Below are 15,912 nucleotides of genomic sequence, written 5' to 3'. Positions count from 1 at the left end.
GTCCTGGTAATGGAGATGTGTCCTCCCAACTGGGCACAAGGATGTGTTCAATGGCTAGAGCAAGGGTTGTCAGAGCAATAATGCATGGTCCAGAAATGCCACATGGAACCTTAGGAAGATCAATTTTGTAGTTCAGCCATTTAGCCAAACTGGCATTCAGGCAAGATCTCTGTGTCAAAACCAAGACCATCATCATGCTGTGGTATTAATAAAGGCATATATATATAAAAAAAACCCTGACACTAAATTAACAAGAAACTGACTTTAAGGAGTATACAGTATGAGCCCTTCCATCTTTCATTCTAAACCTAATTCTTTAGATGTAAATTTTTTTAAAAGATTTTTATTTAGCATATTTTACAATTCTTTGACACTGAGTGCTGTATTTAGTGATTCATCAATGATCTGAGTCCAGAGATAACAAAGAGCAACTTGATTTTTAGTGTCTTAATTACCGCTGTCAGTCAACCAAAACACTGAAAAAGAAAAGAGAAACTACACACAGTAACTGTACCTGTTTCTGCCAAAGGAATATATTTTCTCCCACAAGGAGATCAACAGAATTTCCAGAACATATACAGAAAGAAGTAACTCAAAATGAAACAGCATCAATTGTTGGATAAAGACGGCCATGAAGGGTGGGAGGCCATCTCCCAACTTCTTTCCTGAGGATGTTTTCATTCCTCTTAACTGTGATTCATGTGTTCCTTGCCTGTTTGGGCTAGAGCCATTCCAGCTCAGGGCTGACAATAACAACGTGCTTCCCTTCTGCAGCACATGCACTGGTGAACAGCCAGGTGCAGACTGAACGGGGAGGAAGAAAACCACTCTTTGCACTAGACTAAATCTCACTTCAAAGCTGTGCTCCCACAAGCCACTAGCCAGCAATTCTACCCTCCCTACAGGTCCCTTAACTGACTCACAGCTCACTTGACAGTTACCGGCAAGGGTCTTTGGCATAGGAATGGACCCACGGAGGCTTTACTCTAGAGGATTTGTGTGTTTTCTTGGTTTTTTAAATAGAAACAATTACCATGTTCTCTTCTTGCATTAAGCACAAGGGCTTTCATGTCTTTCCAGGGAAACAAAAGCCCACACAGTGCCCATAATCACCACCTTAATGGACAGGTGACAGGCTCCAGGGAGCAGATGTGAGATGTTCTGTGAGGGTAGCCCAACGAGCGGCTCCCACAGCCAGCCTTAAAGGGCCAGCAGAGGGAACTCTTTGCAAATAATGGATGGTGACTCCTTTTATTTTGGTTTTGTGAAGTTTGACTTTTTTCCTATCAAAGAGTGGGCCTCTCCCAGGTGTTAGTAATTATCTGTATGTCAAATATCAGTAAGTTACTTTTCACTTATAAAACTGCAGTGTGTTTAGCTGAGAAAGCAAAGGGTTATACTGGTTTTACTTTTCTTCCACTCACTTTATAAATCCTTTCCTGTCTGACAGAGCAAGACAAGGGAAACCTCCAGAAGGATACGCATCTCCTTGATGCTGCAGACCAACTCCTTTACAGCCATGGGTAAGTTCAAGTCTCAAACCATTTTCTTCATCTTTCAAGAACCTTCTCTGAAGTAAAGAAAAGAGGATGTATGATCATGGCACTGTGGTTACAGAAGGAAATGCCACATTTTGATGAGATTTATACTCAAGTACTCATGGGTAAGATGACATGCTGTCTGTAATTTGCTATAAATACACCAAAGAAAAAGAAAGGGGTAAAAAAGTGAACGTTGCAAAATATGTGGGTTCTTTACTCTATTTTTGATACGTTATTGAAATTTTTCATAATCAAATTTTTTAAAACTATATAATTAAAAATCCCATTTATTACTTGGACTGCTTGGGTATTTAGCAAATATCCTTGAGTTCTAATTTGGTATTTTAGTCATGACCTCATATTTGAAAAGTAAAGGAATAATTATTCTTTTCAACTGACCAATATGTTAAAATTTAAGTACATAAGAGTATCTACGACAGTTCATTTTCCATCAATTAATATTTCTGAAAAGATGTTGTATACTAATGATTTTTAAAATTTATTTTTTAAGTTACTTGATAATAATCCTGTTTACAGTAATTGCTCAAGTCCAGATTCCACTCCATCCCAAACGGGAAAAAAAAGGCCACATTTCTTGCAAAGTATGTGCATAAAATGGCTTTCACTGTATAGACATCACAGAGAGACATTGATGTTTCCAGTGATTTTTTTGTTGTTACTGTCCCCACAAAGCACTGCTAGTGTTTAACTGCTGTGGTACAAACCCAGCAAACTCAGGATCACACTTTCTGGAAATCCTCCTTTCAGCAGATGAGAAGGGACTTGGGACTTACTTTAGTATCCAAAAGCAAAAAGAATAAATATTTCCCCTTTCTGAGTTAAAACACATGAACAAAACACCCACAGGACTAAGGCTAGAGAAGAAAACATCACCCAGTTTTATCTGCATGTGCTAAGACCTGAAAAACCAAAAGGCTTATTTTGGTAGGTAACCCATAAACCCTTCTGCTTTATTTGAAATCAATTAAGAATGCCTAAGAAAATATTAGGTCTATTTAAGATCTCCTCCTTTTTAAAAAAGTTTTAGTATTTACAAGAAAACTTTACTCATGGAAAACTGAAGTCTGGACATCGCTAGCAAAAAGACGTATTAGGAAAGAATTCTGGTTTTGCACCAAACAACCGCTTTCTAAGCAAGAGCAATTTCTACAGAATATTCTTTAAATAGGGAAATTCCCTTAGGCGGGTATTTAATATATACTCATGTTAAAAAACTTCACTTCACCTACACTTTTTCATTTACTATATAAAGTGTATTTCAGGAGAACTATTAACTTCTCTAGAGAACTGAGAGAGGCTAGTCTAGTCACGCAGAAACTTACATACTTTCATTTAAGCTAGTTTGAGTGTAATTGTCTATAACTTTTACATACAAACAGTCCCAAATAAAAAGTATTTAGGAAGGAGAATGTATAGAATCTGGTGACTAAGTGGAGGGTGGAGACAGGGAGAAGGGAGAGTCGGGTGGAGCTCCCAGCTCTGAACATCATTGATTAGTGATGCAGGAAGAGAGTGCTGAGAGGGGCAGAGGGAGGAGAGGGGTGGAGAATAACATGGCAGACCATGTGGGGCTTGAGCGGTGTCCAGGCTGAGCAGATCTGCAGGCACAGCAACAAAGTGTGAAGGACAACAGTGTTGCACAAAGGATGAGCTTGGGGAGTCAGTGACTGACAGGTAGGAGCTGACACAGCTGTGGCAGTGGAAGAAATCACCCAAGGACAGAAAAAAGGGAAGAGGCCCAAGACTGGACCTTAGGATCAGTGAGAAAGAGGAAAGCATGCAGGAACCTGAGGAGGGAGGTGGCGGGGCTGGGAAGAAGGCTGAGAGGCTTGGGCGGGGAGAGCTGCATCCAGAAAGGACAGTGCCCAGGTGTGTGTCTGCGATGAGACGCCACCACAGAGGGCTGAGCAGGGGACTACAAGAAGGCTTCACCTGAACTTGAAGCCAAGCCCAGAGCCAACGGCACTCTGTGGCCCTAGAACTGAGCAGAGAGACAGGTCAGCCTGAGTAGAAAGCCTGGTGGATGGAGGCTCCTGGAAAGAACCGCTGATGGAGGAGGGAAGCTGCAAATGCCTGCAGACACACAATCATGTACGACCTGGGGCTGCCCTGACTTGGGTGAATGAGTGTCACTATCTTCCCTAAGTGTACATGCTTTAATGCTCTGAAATTCCCTTAAAATGAATCAAAAACTGGGTTATACACCCAAATTTTGTATGGGCCCCACTGCAGGAGCTCTAGTAGAGATGGGGTGCCAGGGCACTTTCTCAGGGCTCTCCCAGGAGGTACAGGAACTGAGGGAGCGTTTTCTTCCCATACTGTTTGGTGTGCTCTCTCCCTCAGAACAGTTACACAAAACTCTTCTTCATGTGAACTAAATTCTTTGAATTTGAATGTGAGGCTTTTTCCTCTAGTCTATCTTCAGTGGACACAGATGTGCCAGCTGGTCACTGTCCTCCTGGGGGAGCGGTGCTCATGTGTGGAAACCCAGGGGTGACGTGTCAGTGCTTATGCCTTTCTTCATGGACCAATGCCTTGAGTTCCAACAGTGTTCTTCAGCTCAAAGGCTCTCAATGTGAACTGATAGCTAAGACCAAAAACACGCTGAAAGGACAATTTTAACTGTCTATATCTCAAAGCACTTTCATGTGTCAAGTGTCATGGCACTCTCCCAAACACCGGGAGAACAGAGAAGAAATGAGGTGCTCTCTTCCGTACACCATGCTGGGATGATGGATGCTTCTAGGAACTGCAAAATCTTCACTGCTGCATTACTCTGGATCCACACAGGATCCACATTTACTTTTTCCACTGGTATCTATATTTATTTCTTCGATATTTTCTATTTATGTCATTCTGGTTTTTTCTAAGCCCTACAAATAGTTCTATTTATAAATATATCCCAAGTTTATCAAGCTGAGTTTATATCATTGTTTCTTCTGTGAACTTTCTATTCTCTAAAATGCTTTTTTATCAGTCTGTTATGGATGGATTGTGTGTCCCCAAAACTCTATCTTGAATTTGTTGAACCCCCAATGTGACTATATTTAGAGACAGGAATGGTAAAGAGGTAATTAAGGCTAAATGAGGTCGCATGGATAGAATCCTAATCCAACAGGACTTTTGTCCTTATAAGAAGAGGGAGAGACACCAAGAACGTGGATGTACAGAGAAAAGGCCACCTGAGGACACAGCAAGAAGGCGGCTACCCGTAAGCCAAGGAGAGAGGCCTAAGGAGAAACCAAACATGCCGACATCTTGATCTCGAACTTCCAGTTTCCAGAACTATGAGAAATAGATTTCTGTTGTTAAGCCACCTCACCTGTGGTATTCTGTTGGGGCAGCCCTAGCAGACTAACAGAGAGTTAGTCTCTCCTCATCCACTACATGAACTCCAGGTAGGATTCCATTCCCTTCTCGCAAATTAATGGAAGACAAACTTTAGTCTGAAGTGAAACACATCATTTACAAAAATTAGCTATGTAAGTGTAGATGAAATTAAGAACATGCTGTGGAAAATAACTTTGTTTTTCAAAGGTTCCATCAAACTCAGCAACCCTCACAGAGGGATAACGTGACACTATACACCTTTTAGTGTGGTTCAATATAAAGAATACGATGTCACCTATGGAGTATTCTTACCAAAATTGTTTAATCCAACCTTATTCTTAGCCTTAACTTCCAGTTTACAGGAAATACAAGGGCTATTAGAAGATAAACGATACTATGAGTAAACAAACAAATCCAGAGTGAGGGCCAGCCCACAAGGAAACCATGCTGAATTCACAAGGAAGTCAATGTCATTTTCATTTTAAAAAGTTTTTTAAAAAAGGAAAACTGTTCTAGATTAAAAGACTGAAGAGACATAACATCCAATTGCTGTATGTGAATTAAACTGGATCCTGGTTCAAAAAACACCAAGGTCAAAGGTTCTGATCCCCTTACTGGCCAGCTGCCAAAAATGACGACAACAACAACAACAACAAAAAGTCTATAAAACAAATTCTTGTAACAATTAGGGAAATACAAAGATAACCTAGACACCAGATAATATCACTGCTAGTTTCTTAGGTGTGATAATGAAGGTGAATGAGCTTACTCTTAGGACATACATACTAAAATATTTAAGGCTGATGTGCCAAGATGACTACAACTTCAAAAATAGTACTACAAATATGTGTGTGTGTAGAGGGAGGGAGAAGAGAGGGAACACACAAATATGGCAAAATGTTAGCTGAATTTAAGGAAGGTACGTTCTTTCAACTTTTCTGTACATTTGAACATATTCATAACAGAAAATTGGGGTGATTACCCAGAAATATCACCTCTGAACTATCTAAATCAGGATTTGAAGGGGAGAATCCATGGATAAAGTCCAGTGAACTCCCCAAATTATATGCAAAGTCAGATATATAATCATGAATATTATGCACATATATGCATTTTTCCAGAGCAAGGGTTCATAATTTCCATCTGATATTCATTCAAAGCAGTCTATAGCCCCCAAAGGGTATACAAACCACCACTCTAGAATGAAAAAAATACAAGACAAATTAGAAAACAGACTTAAAATGATGCTTGTAAAATAGGTACTGCTTATATTTCTAAAAGTTGACAGGAAGTAGCCTAAAATCTCATTATAATCCAAAATATCTCAAGATGTGAGGAGGATGTTTTCTCCTGGAAGCTGTTTCAACTCTCCATCACAGGCAGAAAGTTCTCAGGGAAACAGCTGGCCTCTGGCAGCTCTACACTCATGTCTGCTTGTGGCCCCCTGCCCGGGGCTGTGCAGGTACTGTCTTTCCACATCAAACCCTAACTGCAAAAACTCAGGACACTACATCCAAACATGAGACTGGCACTCTACCTGCCTTCATACTCTTTTTCTATTAATAATTTTCAAACCAAGCAAGAGCTATGAAACAGTGGCAGAGAGGAGAACAGTATTCTTCCAGTTGCAGTTTAAGCAGGACTGACAGGGTGTGCAGTACACATCCTTCTCTATGTTAAATCCTCCCAAGGATCCTCATTGCTTCAGTGATCTGCAAACCTTTTTCTACAGGCAGTGGAGCACCTTCCTGGAACAAAATCCTGCCTGCTATTAAAAGCAGAGGAGGACAGAGGCTGTGGGCCAGGAGTCCCTATCACCTGCCACGTCAGCTCTTTCCTCATTCCCATGGGGCTGCAGAGTCAAGCCCAGGTGTGGCAGTTGGGCCTCAACACCCCCCAGGGCCATGGTCCTGACTCCTCCAGCCCAGCTCTACTCCTTTGAGCCCACAGGCCCCACCTCCTGTTCCACAAGAGCAGCACTAAACCACTCCTTGTGGCATTGCCGATACTTTGGCACTTTGCTTGGCTGCCTAGGACACCGCCCCCACAACTTGGCCTCGGAGGTCAACCCCCCCCCCCCCACAAAGACACTATGGAGTATACTTATGGGTTTGTCTGAATTGGTCCACAAGCACCGCAGAGGCAGGAGCCATGCCTCATGTGTTGCTGGATCCATCCTGTCACAGTCCAGGTGTGTAGTCTGTCTGGGACCCTGGCTGTCACAGCTCATCAGGGGACCACGAGATGAACTTCACAGATGGTTCATGGTTCCATCACTCCAGGTGGGGAAGAATGTGAAGCTGAGACTGCCACTTACACATTTTTAAGTGCTTTCACATCTGTTCCTCATTTGATGATTACAAAAGCCCTGGGAATTAGGCAGGAAATAACTCACACCCCTTGTCACAGAGGAGAGGAAACTGATGCAGGAGAGGTCGATGCAGTGTGCAAGGTCACTTAATGGGCTATGGCACACTTCTCTTTGAGGAGACTCTAGAGGTATAGAGATTTATAATAAATAAATCTATGTGCTTCATTAAATACACACAAGTGCTAATGGATAATTAGAAGCCTTTGGGGAGAGTGAGGAAAGAAACGGAGTTAAAAATTACCTTTTCATAAATCTCATAATTTTGAGAAGAGAAAACATCTTTGCCTTTTTTACTTGAAAAAATAAACACATAAAATATATAGTGACTAGAAGAAAGCAATTCAGTAAAAAAAAGTGGCTTCCATAGTACACTGCTTGTTTTTACCAATATTAAACTTAAATCTCTGCTATGAAACGTTCTGGCATTTTATGGATTCTGCTATACTTGGAAAACACAAGTTTTATATTGACAAAAGTTTTAACCAGTCAACCCTTATATTTTAAAAATGAATTATCAATATATAATTTATTAGGTTATTTTATATTATTTTATCATAAAACTCAAATAGGCACATTGAAGAAAATTCAGAAATTAAATTTTAAAAAATGAAGCAGAGGCTCATTGCCATAAAATAACCACTTGTGGCATTTTGATTCAATTCCTTCCAGTTCTTTTCATTATGTGGATAGGTTTCTTTTGGTTGTTTAATCATGTGGCAACATACCTCACCCACCATTTTGTATCCTGATTCTTTTGCTTAACATAATAGGAGTTCTTCCAGATTATCATATTGTCTTCATAACCACAATGTATAATTTACTAAACTACTATATAATCTTTTAACTGGTTATACCACAGTTTACTTGACCATTCTCCTATTTTTAGGCAAGTAGTCTGTTACCAAATTTATACTATCAATATGTAATGCTTTAGTGACAACTTTTATTTTCTTCTGTTTTGTTTCTTTTAGAGAAGTTCCTAAAGTATATTACCATTCCAAAGTGGACGATCATTTTTAAGACTTTTGTACTCTGTGCCAAATTGCTTCCCACATTATTACCAGCAATGAATGAGAAAGCTTTTTCTTACCAATAATCAGTAAAACCATCAGTATCATTTCATTATTTTTCTGTTAAGTGAAAAATATACCCTCATTATGCTAATTTTGCATTTCTTCCCCGACAATATTTTCCATCATATGATTACTAACTGGTTGAACTTCTTTTTTTGTGAATCATTTATTCATATCCATTATCCATTTATCAACTGACTCTGTGGATTTTAAAATAAGTTTATATAAACATTTTACATAATTAAAATGTTAACTCAATATTTACCGTATGGGTGGGAAATATTATTTCTCCAATCTATGGTTCATTTAAAATTTTAAAAAAATTTTTCCCTGGACAGTTTTTTCCTCTGTGATTCTTTGAGAGAATTCTGCACCAGCTCCTCCCTCCTGCTCCTTTCTTCCTTCTCAGTTCTCAAGGTTGTAATATTACACACCCATATGCCAGAGGCATTACCTGTTGGTCATCAGGAGTCCATATGCCACATGTGATCTGACTTTCCAAGTTGATCTCAGATGACCAGTGTCTTTGTCCACTGACAGAACCGACCAGGACAAACCCATCTCGATATGAAATAAGTGCTTGAGTCCCATCGTGGCTCCACGTGAAATCACTCACCTTTGAGACACACACACAGAAAAGGGGTCAATTTGTAATCTGAGAGGGAAAGTACTTTTATAAAAGCCTTGACATAGTCATTAACTTGGCTTTAAGTTAAGAATGATCCCAGGGATGTCTGACTCCAGGGTCCCTGCTCTTAAAACACTATTATGCTGTCTCCCACTTATGATCAATAAGAGATTCTCCATCAGTGTCTGTTGATCACTCACCAACACAGTACAACTCTAAGTTTCTGATTATATTCCCTCTCAAATTCCTTCTAACAATATTCCCTCAATCAAAGTGAAGAGAAAAAAATCTAACTGGAAAACATTACTTATAGTTGGGTGTTTGGTTTATCAAATGAACTTATGCATCTAATCAAATGACCTTTCCTTTTTTCTTTTTTTAAAATTTCAACATTTGTACATATTTGTGGGGCACAATGTGTTATTTCAATACATGCTTATACTTGCCCAATGATTCACTCAGGGTAGATAGCATAGTTTTATACCCATGAGTCCACCTCCCCGCCATCCCCTTGCCTCTGATAACCATTATTCTACCCTCTACTTCTATGAAAATCATTTTTTTTCTTTTAATCTACTGTGAATTACTTCTATGGATTTTCCAATATTATACTACCCTTGCATACCTACAGAGTCCAACTTAGAGGTGAAGCACTGTCTTTTATACACACAGCTGAAGTTGATTTGCTAATGTGTTTAGAATTTCTGCATCTGTATTCATGAGTGAAAGAGACCTGTAATTCCATTTCTGTAATGTCTTTGCATTTATCAGGATTATGTTGACTTCTCAGAATGAGCTAGAAAGAAGTCCTTTTTCCATTGCCTAGAAGAAATTTGTATGAACTGTGATGGCTTGTTGCTTGAAAGTTTGGTACAATATGCCTGTAAAACCATATGACTGTGTATCATTTTACAGGAAGATTTTTAACCACTGCTTCAATTTAATAGTTTTAGCCCGAGTCAAACTTTCATGCTTTTTATTTCTTCTTGAGGCAGTTCTGATCCTTTTTTTTTTTTTTAAAGGAATTTGTACAGTTTACATAAGTTTTCAAGACTGTTGGCAAGTAGTTGATAATATTAGCCTTTTAAAATTAACTTTATTGAGGTATAATTTACATACAATTAAATAAAGTTCCCCCAACAGTCAGTCCCCAACCCTCACCCTTGGTCCTTAGTAAAGAGTGATCTGATTTCTCCCACTAGTTGCTTATTCTAGAATTTTCCATAAATGGAACCACATGGTATGCTCTCTTTTGTGTCTGACTGCTCTTACTCAGCATAAAAGTTTTGAGAGACATCTCCATTTTTGTGTGCTTTGGTAGTTCATTCCTTTTTACACATGAACACTATTCCATTGTATGAATATGCCACAATCTGTTTATCTATCTAAATTGCTGGACATTTGGTTGTTTCCAGTGTTTGGTTATTATAAAGTTACTATAAACATTCATGTACAAGACTTTTCGTGACACATGGTTTCATTTTTCTTGAGTAAATACCTAGGAGTGGAATTGATTCCTGGGTTGTATGGTATATGTATGTTTAACTGCCCAAGAAATTTCCAAACTGTTCTCCAAAGTGGTTATGCCATTTTATATTCCCACCAGTAGCGTATAAGAGTATTAGTAGATCCATACCTTTACCAATACTTGGTGCTGTCAGTCTTTTCTATTTTAGCTATTATAGTAGGTGTATAGTGGTATGACATTGTTCTTCTAATATGCATTTCTCTAATAACTAATATGTTGAGCATTATTTCATGTGCTTACTAATCACTTTCACATCTTCTTTTGGGACATATCTGTTCAAATTCATTGTCATATATATATATATATATATATATATATATATACACATACACACCAGTTTTTGACCTTTTATTGTATTGTGTGTATATATATATTGTATAGTATATAACAGTTATTGACCTTTTATTGTAAGGTAAATTTTCTGTATAAAATCTAAATACAATCCTTTATCAGATATGTGTATAGCAAATATTTTCTCCCAGTCTGTGGTTTACCTTTTCATTTTCTTAACAGTATCTTTCAAAGAGTAGTTTTAAATTTTAGTAAAGTCCGATATCAATTTTTTTCTTTTATGTTTCATGCTTTCTGCATCCAATCCGAGGAATCTTTGCCTAACCTCAGACTGAAAAGATTTCCAGAAGTTTAGCTTTTACATTTGTGTCTTTAATTTCATTCAGAGTTAATTTTTTTGTGCAGTGTGTGAAGTAAGGATCAAAGTTCATTATTTAAAAATATGGATATTCATTTGTTTCAGAACCACTTGTGGAAAAGACTATCCTTTCCCTCATTGAATTACCAAGCCTCCTCTAATTACCTCTGACACCTTGTAACTTCCACTTTATCTATAGTTATGCCCAACTTTTCATTCATAAAATTGTTTGTTTAGTTTTCTCTTTTTTTTCTCTTGATCAGTCTTGCCAGCAGTTTGTCTATTTTGTTAATCTGTTTCCAAGGAACAAATTCTTGGACTTGTTCATCTCTATTTCATCATTTCTTCCCTACTGCATTGATTTCTACTTTTATTTTTATTATCTCTTCTTTCATTGGGTTTACTATTGTTGGTTTGGTAACTTTTTAAGATACTTATCTGAACAATAATCACAGTTTTATTCTTGTCTAAATAATTAAGGATATACATTTCTCTCATATTACCGCTTAAATCATCTCTCATAAATTTTGGTATGTAATATTTTCATTATCATTCAGATCTAGAACTTACAAGAGTCCATTAAACTTACTCTTGAGCCCATGAGCTATTTAACAATACATTTAAAAATTTTCAAATACACAGGGACTTCTTAAATGTATCTTCTTGTTAAACCTTATCTAACCTGGTTGCATTGTGTTCTGAGATTATGGTCTATAATCTTGATACCAACCATCTGTTGAGGTTTTTATTTATGCCCTAAAACAGGCATTGGCAAACAATGGCCTATGGGCCAAATATGGCCTGTTACCTATTTTTGCATAGCACCATAAACTCAGAATGGTTTTAAATGGCTGAGAAAAAAAATCAATAGAAAAATATGTTGTTATTCATGAAATTATATGAAATTCAGATTTTACTATCCATAAATAAAGTTTTAAATCTCATCAATAAAAATTTTTTTGGAAATTTGTTTTCTCTTGTTATAACACTTCCATAATATTCTCAATTTTGGCTCCTCGTCCACAAAACCTAAAATAAGTATACTTACTGTCTGTACCTTCACAGAAAGGGCTTGCAGAACCTTCCCCTAGAACATGATCAATTTTTATAAGCACTGTATCTGTGTTTGAGAAAAATGTATGTTCTCTAATTAGTGGATTCAGAATCTATGAACGTCCATTAGGTCAAGCTTGCTAATTATATTGCTCAGATCTATATCTTTGCTGATTGTTGGTGAAACCTCCAAGCATGTCAATGGATTTATTGATTTTCCTATCAGTTTTTTTCATATATTTTAATGCTATTATTAATAAGTACATACATATTAAAAACATCTTCTTGGTAAAACTATAGCTTCTATCATTATGTGATAACTCTCTATAAATCAAATAATCCTTTCTGTCTTTAACTCTTTTTTTATCTAATATTACTATAGCTACACCAGCTTAATTTTTTCCCTTGGTATTTGGCAGGTGTTTATTTTTCATCCTTTTACTTTAAACTTGTATATGTCTAGTTTTAGGGGTTGCTCTTAACAGTGTATATCTGGGTTTATAAAAATATAATCTGTGAAGCTTTATCTTCTGACTGGTGAATTTAGTCCATTTATATTTATTCTAATTAGGGTTATATTTGGTCCTATTTCTACCATCTTAATTTACTTTTTCAGTTTGTGCTACTTTTTATTTATTTTTAATCTTTTCTAACAAAAATATTTTTGATATATATATTCTTCACTGTTGCTTGTACTTGGAAATGTTCAACTTTCTTTAAAATATGTGACATTACCAGATATATCACATTTCAGGTAATAATAAACAAACAAACACCAAAAGGACATGAACTTTTGGCTGTTTTCCTAACGGGGTTAATGGGTTCATGCTCAGTGATCAGCAATGTCTCATATGACAATGGCATGGATATATGAGATAGCTCTTAAATAGCTGGTCTGAGGTTGCTGAAAACAGTCTCCTCAGATCAACTCAGAACCTTGGCTTCACTGACATTACGTTCCAATCAATTACACTCCCTAGTTTTTTTAAAAAACTTAGCATTTTTCAGAGACAACTGATTACATTCTGCGATGAAATATAAAAGTTATTTCATTTGGCAAAGGCAATGCTATTTATTTATATGCATCTTAACTACATATTTTGGAAAAGATTTGTACTAAAGGAAAAACATCTTCTTAACAGAGGGCTAAACCATTGAGCCAGTAAAAGAAGCTTCTCAGAGATACCAGCAATCTTATATCACAAAAAATAGGTAATATAGGACATTTACATGAACTGATTGGGTTTATTAGGTCAGCACAGAGTGATAAGAATACATTAAAACTGGAAAACCAACAATAGGAGAAACTAAGTACTGAATGCTGTTTAAAAAACAAAAAAGACGAAACTCCCCTTCTTCTGGTTGTTTCTCAGTTGCAGAGGGTTGTAACGCTCTTGCTTTACTAGAGTTCTAAGACATGGATTAAATGAAGCTGAGCAGCAGCCTGACCATGCCATTGTCCGAGGCAGCTTTTCCTCACACTGGCTCAGATTGTGTGTGCCTGGCACAGCCGTCCTCGGTGACTAATATTATAAAATAATGCATGCACTGTTCCATGCTCATTTTTGAAATAAAGAACTCATAATCATTTCCTGAAAAAGAAATTGTTAAAGTATCTCTTAGCTTTTGCCAAATGTTTGATTACCTTGCGACAATGAAAGGCATGATATATAACAAGGATCACCTGTCATTTCATCTGACAAGTAATATTTTTCTCTGAGCTGGTGTCAAGGGTGCTCCTCCTCCAAGCCACAGGAGGTTCCTTCCACCAGACACTGTTTCAGGTGCACAGAACCACCACTCCCTTGACCTGTGACTCATCGTCACCAGTGTGTGACATCCTTTTTTACTCAGATAAGATCTGACTCAACACAATTAAAAGCAACCAAACTTCCCCAAACTGCCAGCATTCAATGATGACAGCCATTCAATGGATTCTAAGGTTTGAAGAATCAAGAGTTCCAAAAAGCAAAATTTTATAAAAACCTGAATCAGATCTCAAGATACAGTGATTAATTGAATCCTACTGGGCAAGGGCATTTGAGAGATTCTGGGTGTTTCCAGATGTTCTGTGGTCCATGTAAGTTCATTTGTCTCTGGGCCTGAATTCATCTTCCCTTTGTTGTTTCTAACAAGAAACAAGAATTTTCCGAGCTTGTCTACTCCAAATTCTCAATGGAAAGAAATGTGGAGGGATGTGATGGATGGGGGTGACCACAAAGCTGCTATCTGGAGATGACAGACAGGTTGCAGCCAGGAGAAAACCATGTGATGGTGACACTCCTTGGCTGGTGGGCTGGCCTCTCTAATGGCAAATAAAAGCCCGACTTCTTCTGGATACATTAGGAATACATGTACTTCTGCCAAAAGAAAATATAGTTTCTGGTCTGGGAACAAGACAGAGTGGTGGAGAATTTTGGACTCAAACAAATCTGGTTTCAGTTCCAGTTTTACCACCCATAACTTCCTCAGGCAAGTTACTGAACCTCCCTGACCTGGATTTTCTCTTCTATTAACCAAAAATAACAATATTTTCGGAATAGGATTCCTGTGGAGATTGAGAGAAACAACCTAATAATGAAAAAGCCAAACATTTAGTTGGCATTTATCCTAGCTCCTCTTCCCTTTCTTTCCGAGTAGTGATTTAAAGTCCTCTCATAATCCTAAATCTGAAGATGCATCTCACCCCATCACTGGGCCTTTCTAGGAAAAAGGGTCTTAGGCTTTGGTTAATGGGAGACTTACAGCACTTTATAGACCCTTATGGCAACTGCAGAGAAGTCTCCACTTGGTGATGACACACAGCTGCTGCTTCAGGGCAGGCTGGCTCTGTGCTATATGGCTATGAGGTCGCAGTACCTCAAAATACTACAAGCACTATAATAATATGCAGTGACAACTGCTATGTGCAGACAGTGTTATATATACTTTTTACATACAGTCTTATTTAATCTTCACAGTGATCCTCTGAAGTAGGTGACATTATAGTCCCTGTATTACAGATAAGGGAACTGAGACACAGAGAAGTATCTACCACTCAGAAGTTATGGAGTGAGATTTTTTGGCCTACATTGTCTAACTCCAGAGCTCATGCTCTTGACCACAACATCCACCCTCTGGGAGACATGAATATCCCATGGTCACAGAGATTCCCACATTTGCGGGTCTACTTCCAAAAGGACAGTTAGTAGTCCTAGGGCAAACTTTCCCACTTCCTCTTCTCACTCCAAGGAGGCATGCGGAAAACCGGTAAGGCCTTTTCAGAGTAAGTCAGTATTACTACACTTACTCTACCAAATAAATAAATGAATAAATAAATAAATAAATAAATAAAGTTCTGTTTTCGCACAGAGGTAGGTTGTCTTGTGTGACGACATCTTACAAAGATCCTCAGCCTGCTAACAGTCACTGCCAACAGAATCTTCATTTATTGCTATTTCATGTCACTTGACTGGTCTGTATCTTTCAAACTTGGGAAGCTCACAGCTTATTTAAGTAACAGGTCGGGGAGGGGAGGGTGAGAATCCAGTTCCTTAGAAATGTACAGAAAAGCAGTCCCATGGAAATCATTCTGGGAAAGTTAAAAATAGTCCAAGAAACCCCTCAACAATAAACGTCCCCTGAGGATATGGGTTCTCAAGTCATAGGTTTGTCAAAGTCCCAGGATGGAAACTGCCTGTTCCAACACGAGTCCTTAAACACATGAGAAGAGCAGCAC

At 37.9% G+C, this 15,912-nt stretch overlaps 1 protein-coding gene across 10 annotated transcripts in view; it reads right to left on the bottom strand.

Moving 5' to 3' along the window:
• TULP4 (TUB like protein 4) overlaps nt 1-15,912 on the bottom strand; it is a 246,577-nt gene that overhangs the window by 58,557 nt on the left and 172,108 nt on the right. For all 10 annotated transcript variants that reach the window (XM_063097967.1, XM_063097972.1, XM_063097969.1 and 7 more), the window contains one exon: nt 8,791-8,952. In XM_063097967.1, coding sequence (XP_062954037.1) covers nt 8,791-8,952 — 162 coding nt within the window. The remainder of the gene's footprint in view (nt 1-8,790; nt 8,953-15,912) is intronic.

The sequence above is a fragment of the Cynocephalus volans genome, chromosome 5 (genome assembly GCF_027409185.1).
Source record: "Cynocephalus volans isolate mCynVol1 chromosome 5, mCynVol1.pri, whole genome shotgun sequence".
In the NCBI taxonomy this organism is placed as follows: domain Eukaryota; kingdom Metazoa; phylum Chordata; class Mammalia; order Dermoptera; family Cynocephalidae; genus Cynocephalus; species Cynocephalus volans.
This window is presented reverse-complemented; position numbering and strand designations above follow the sequence as displayed.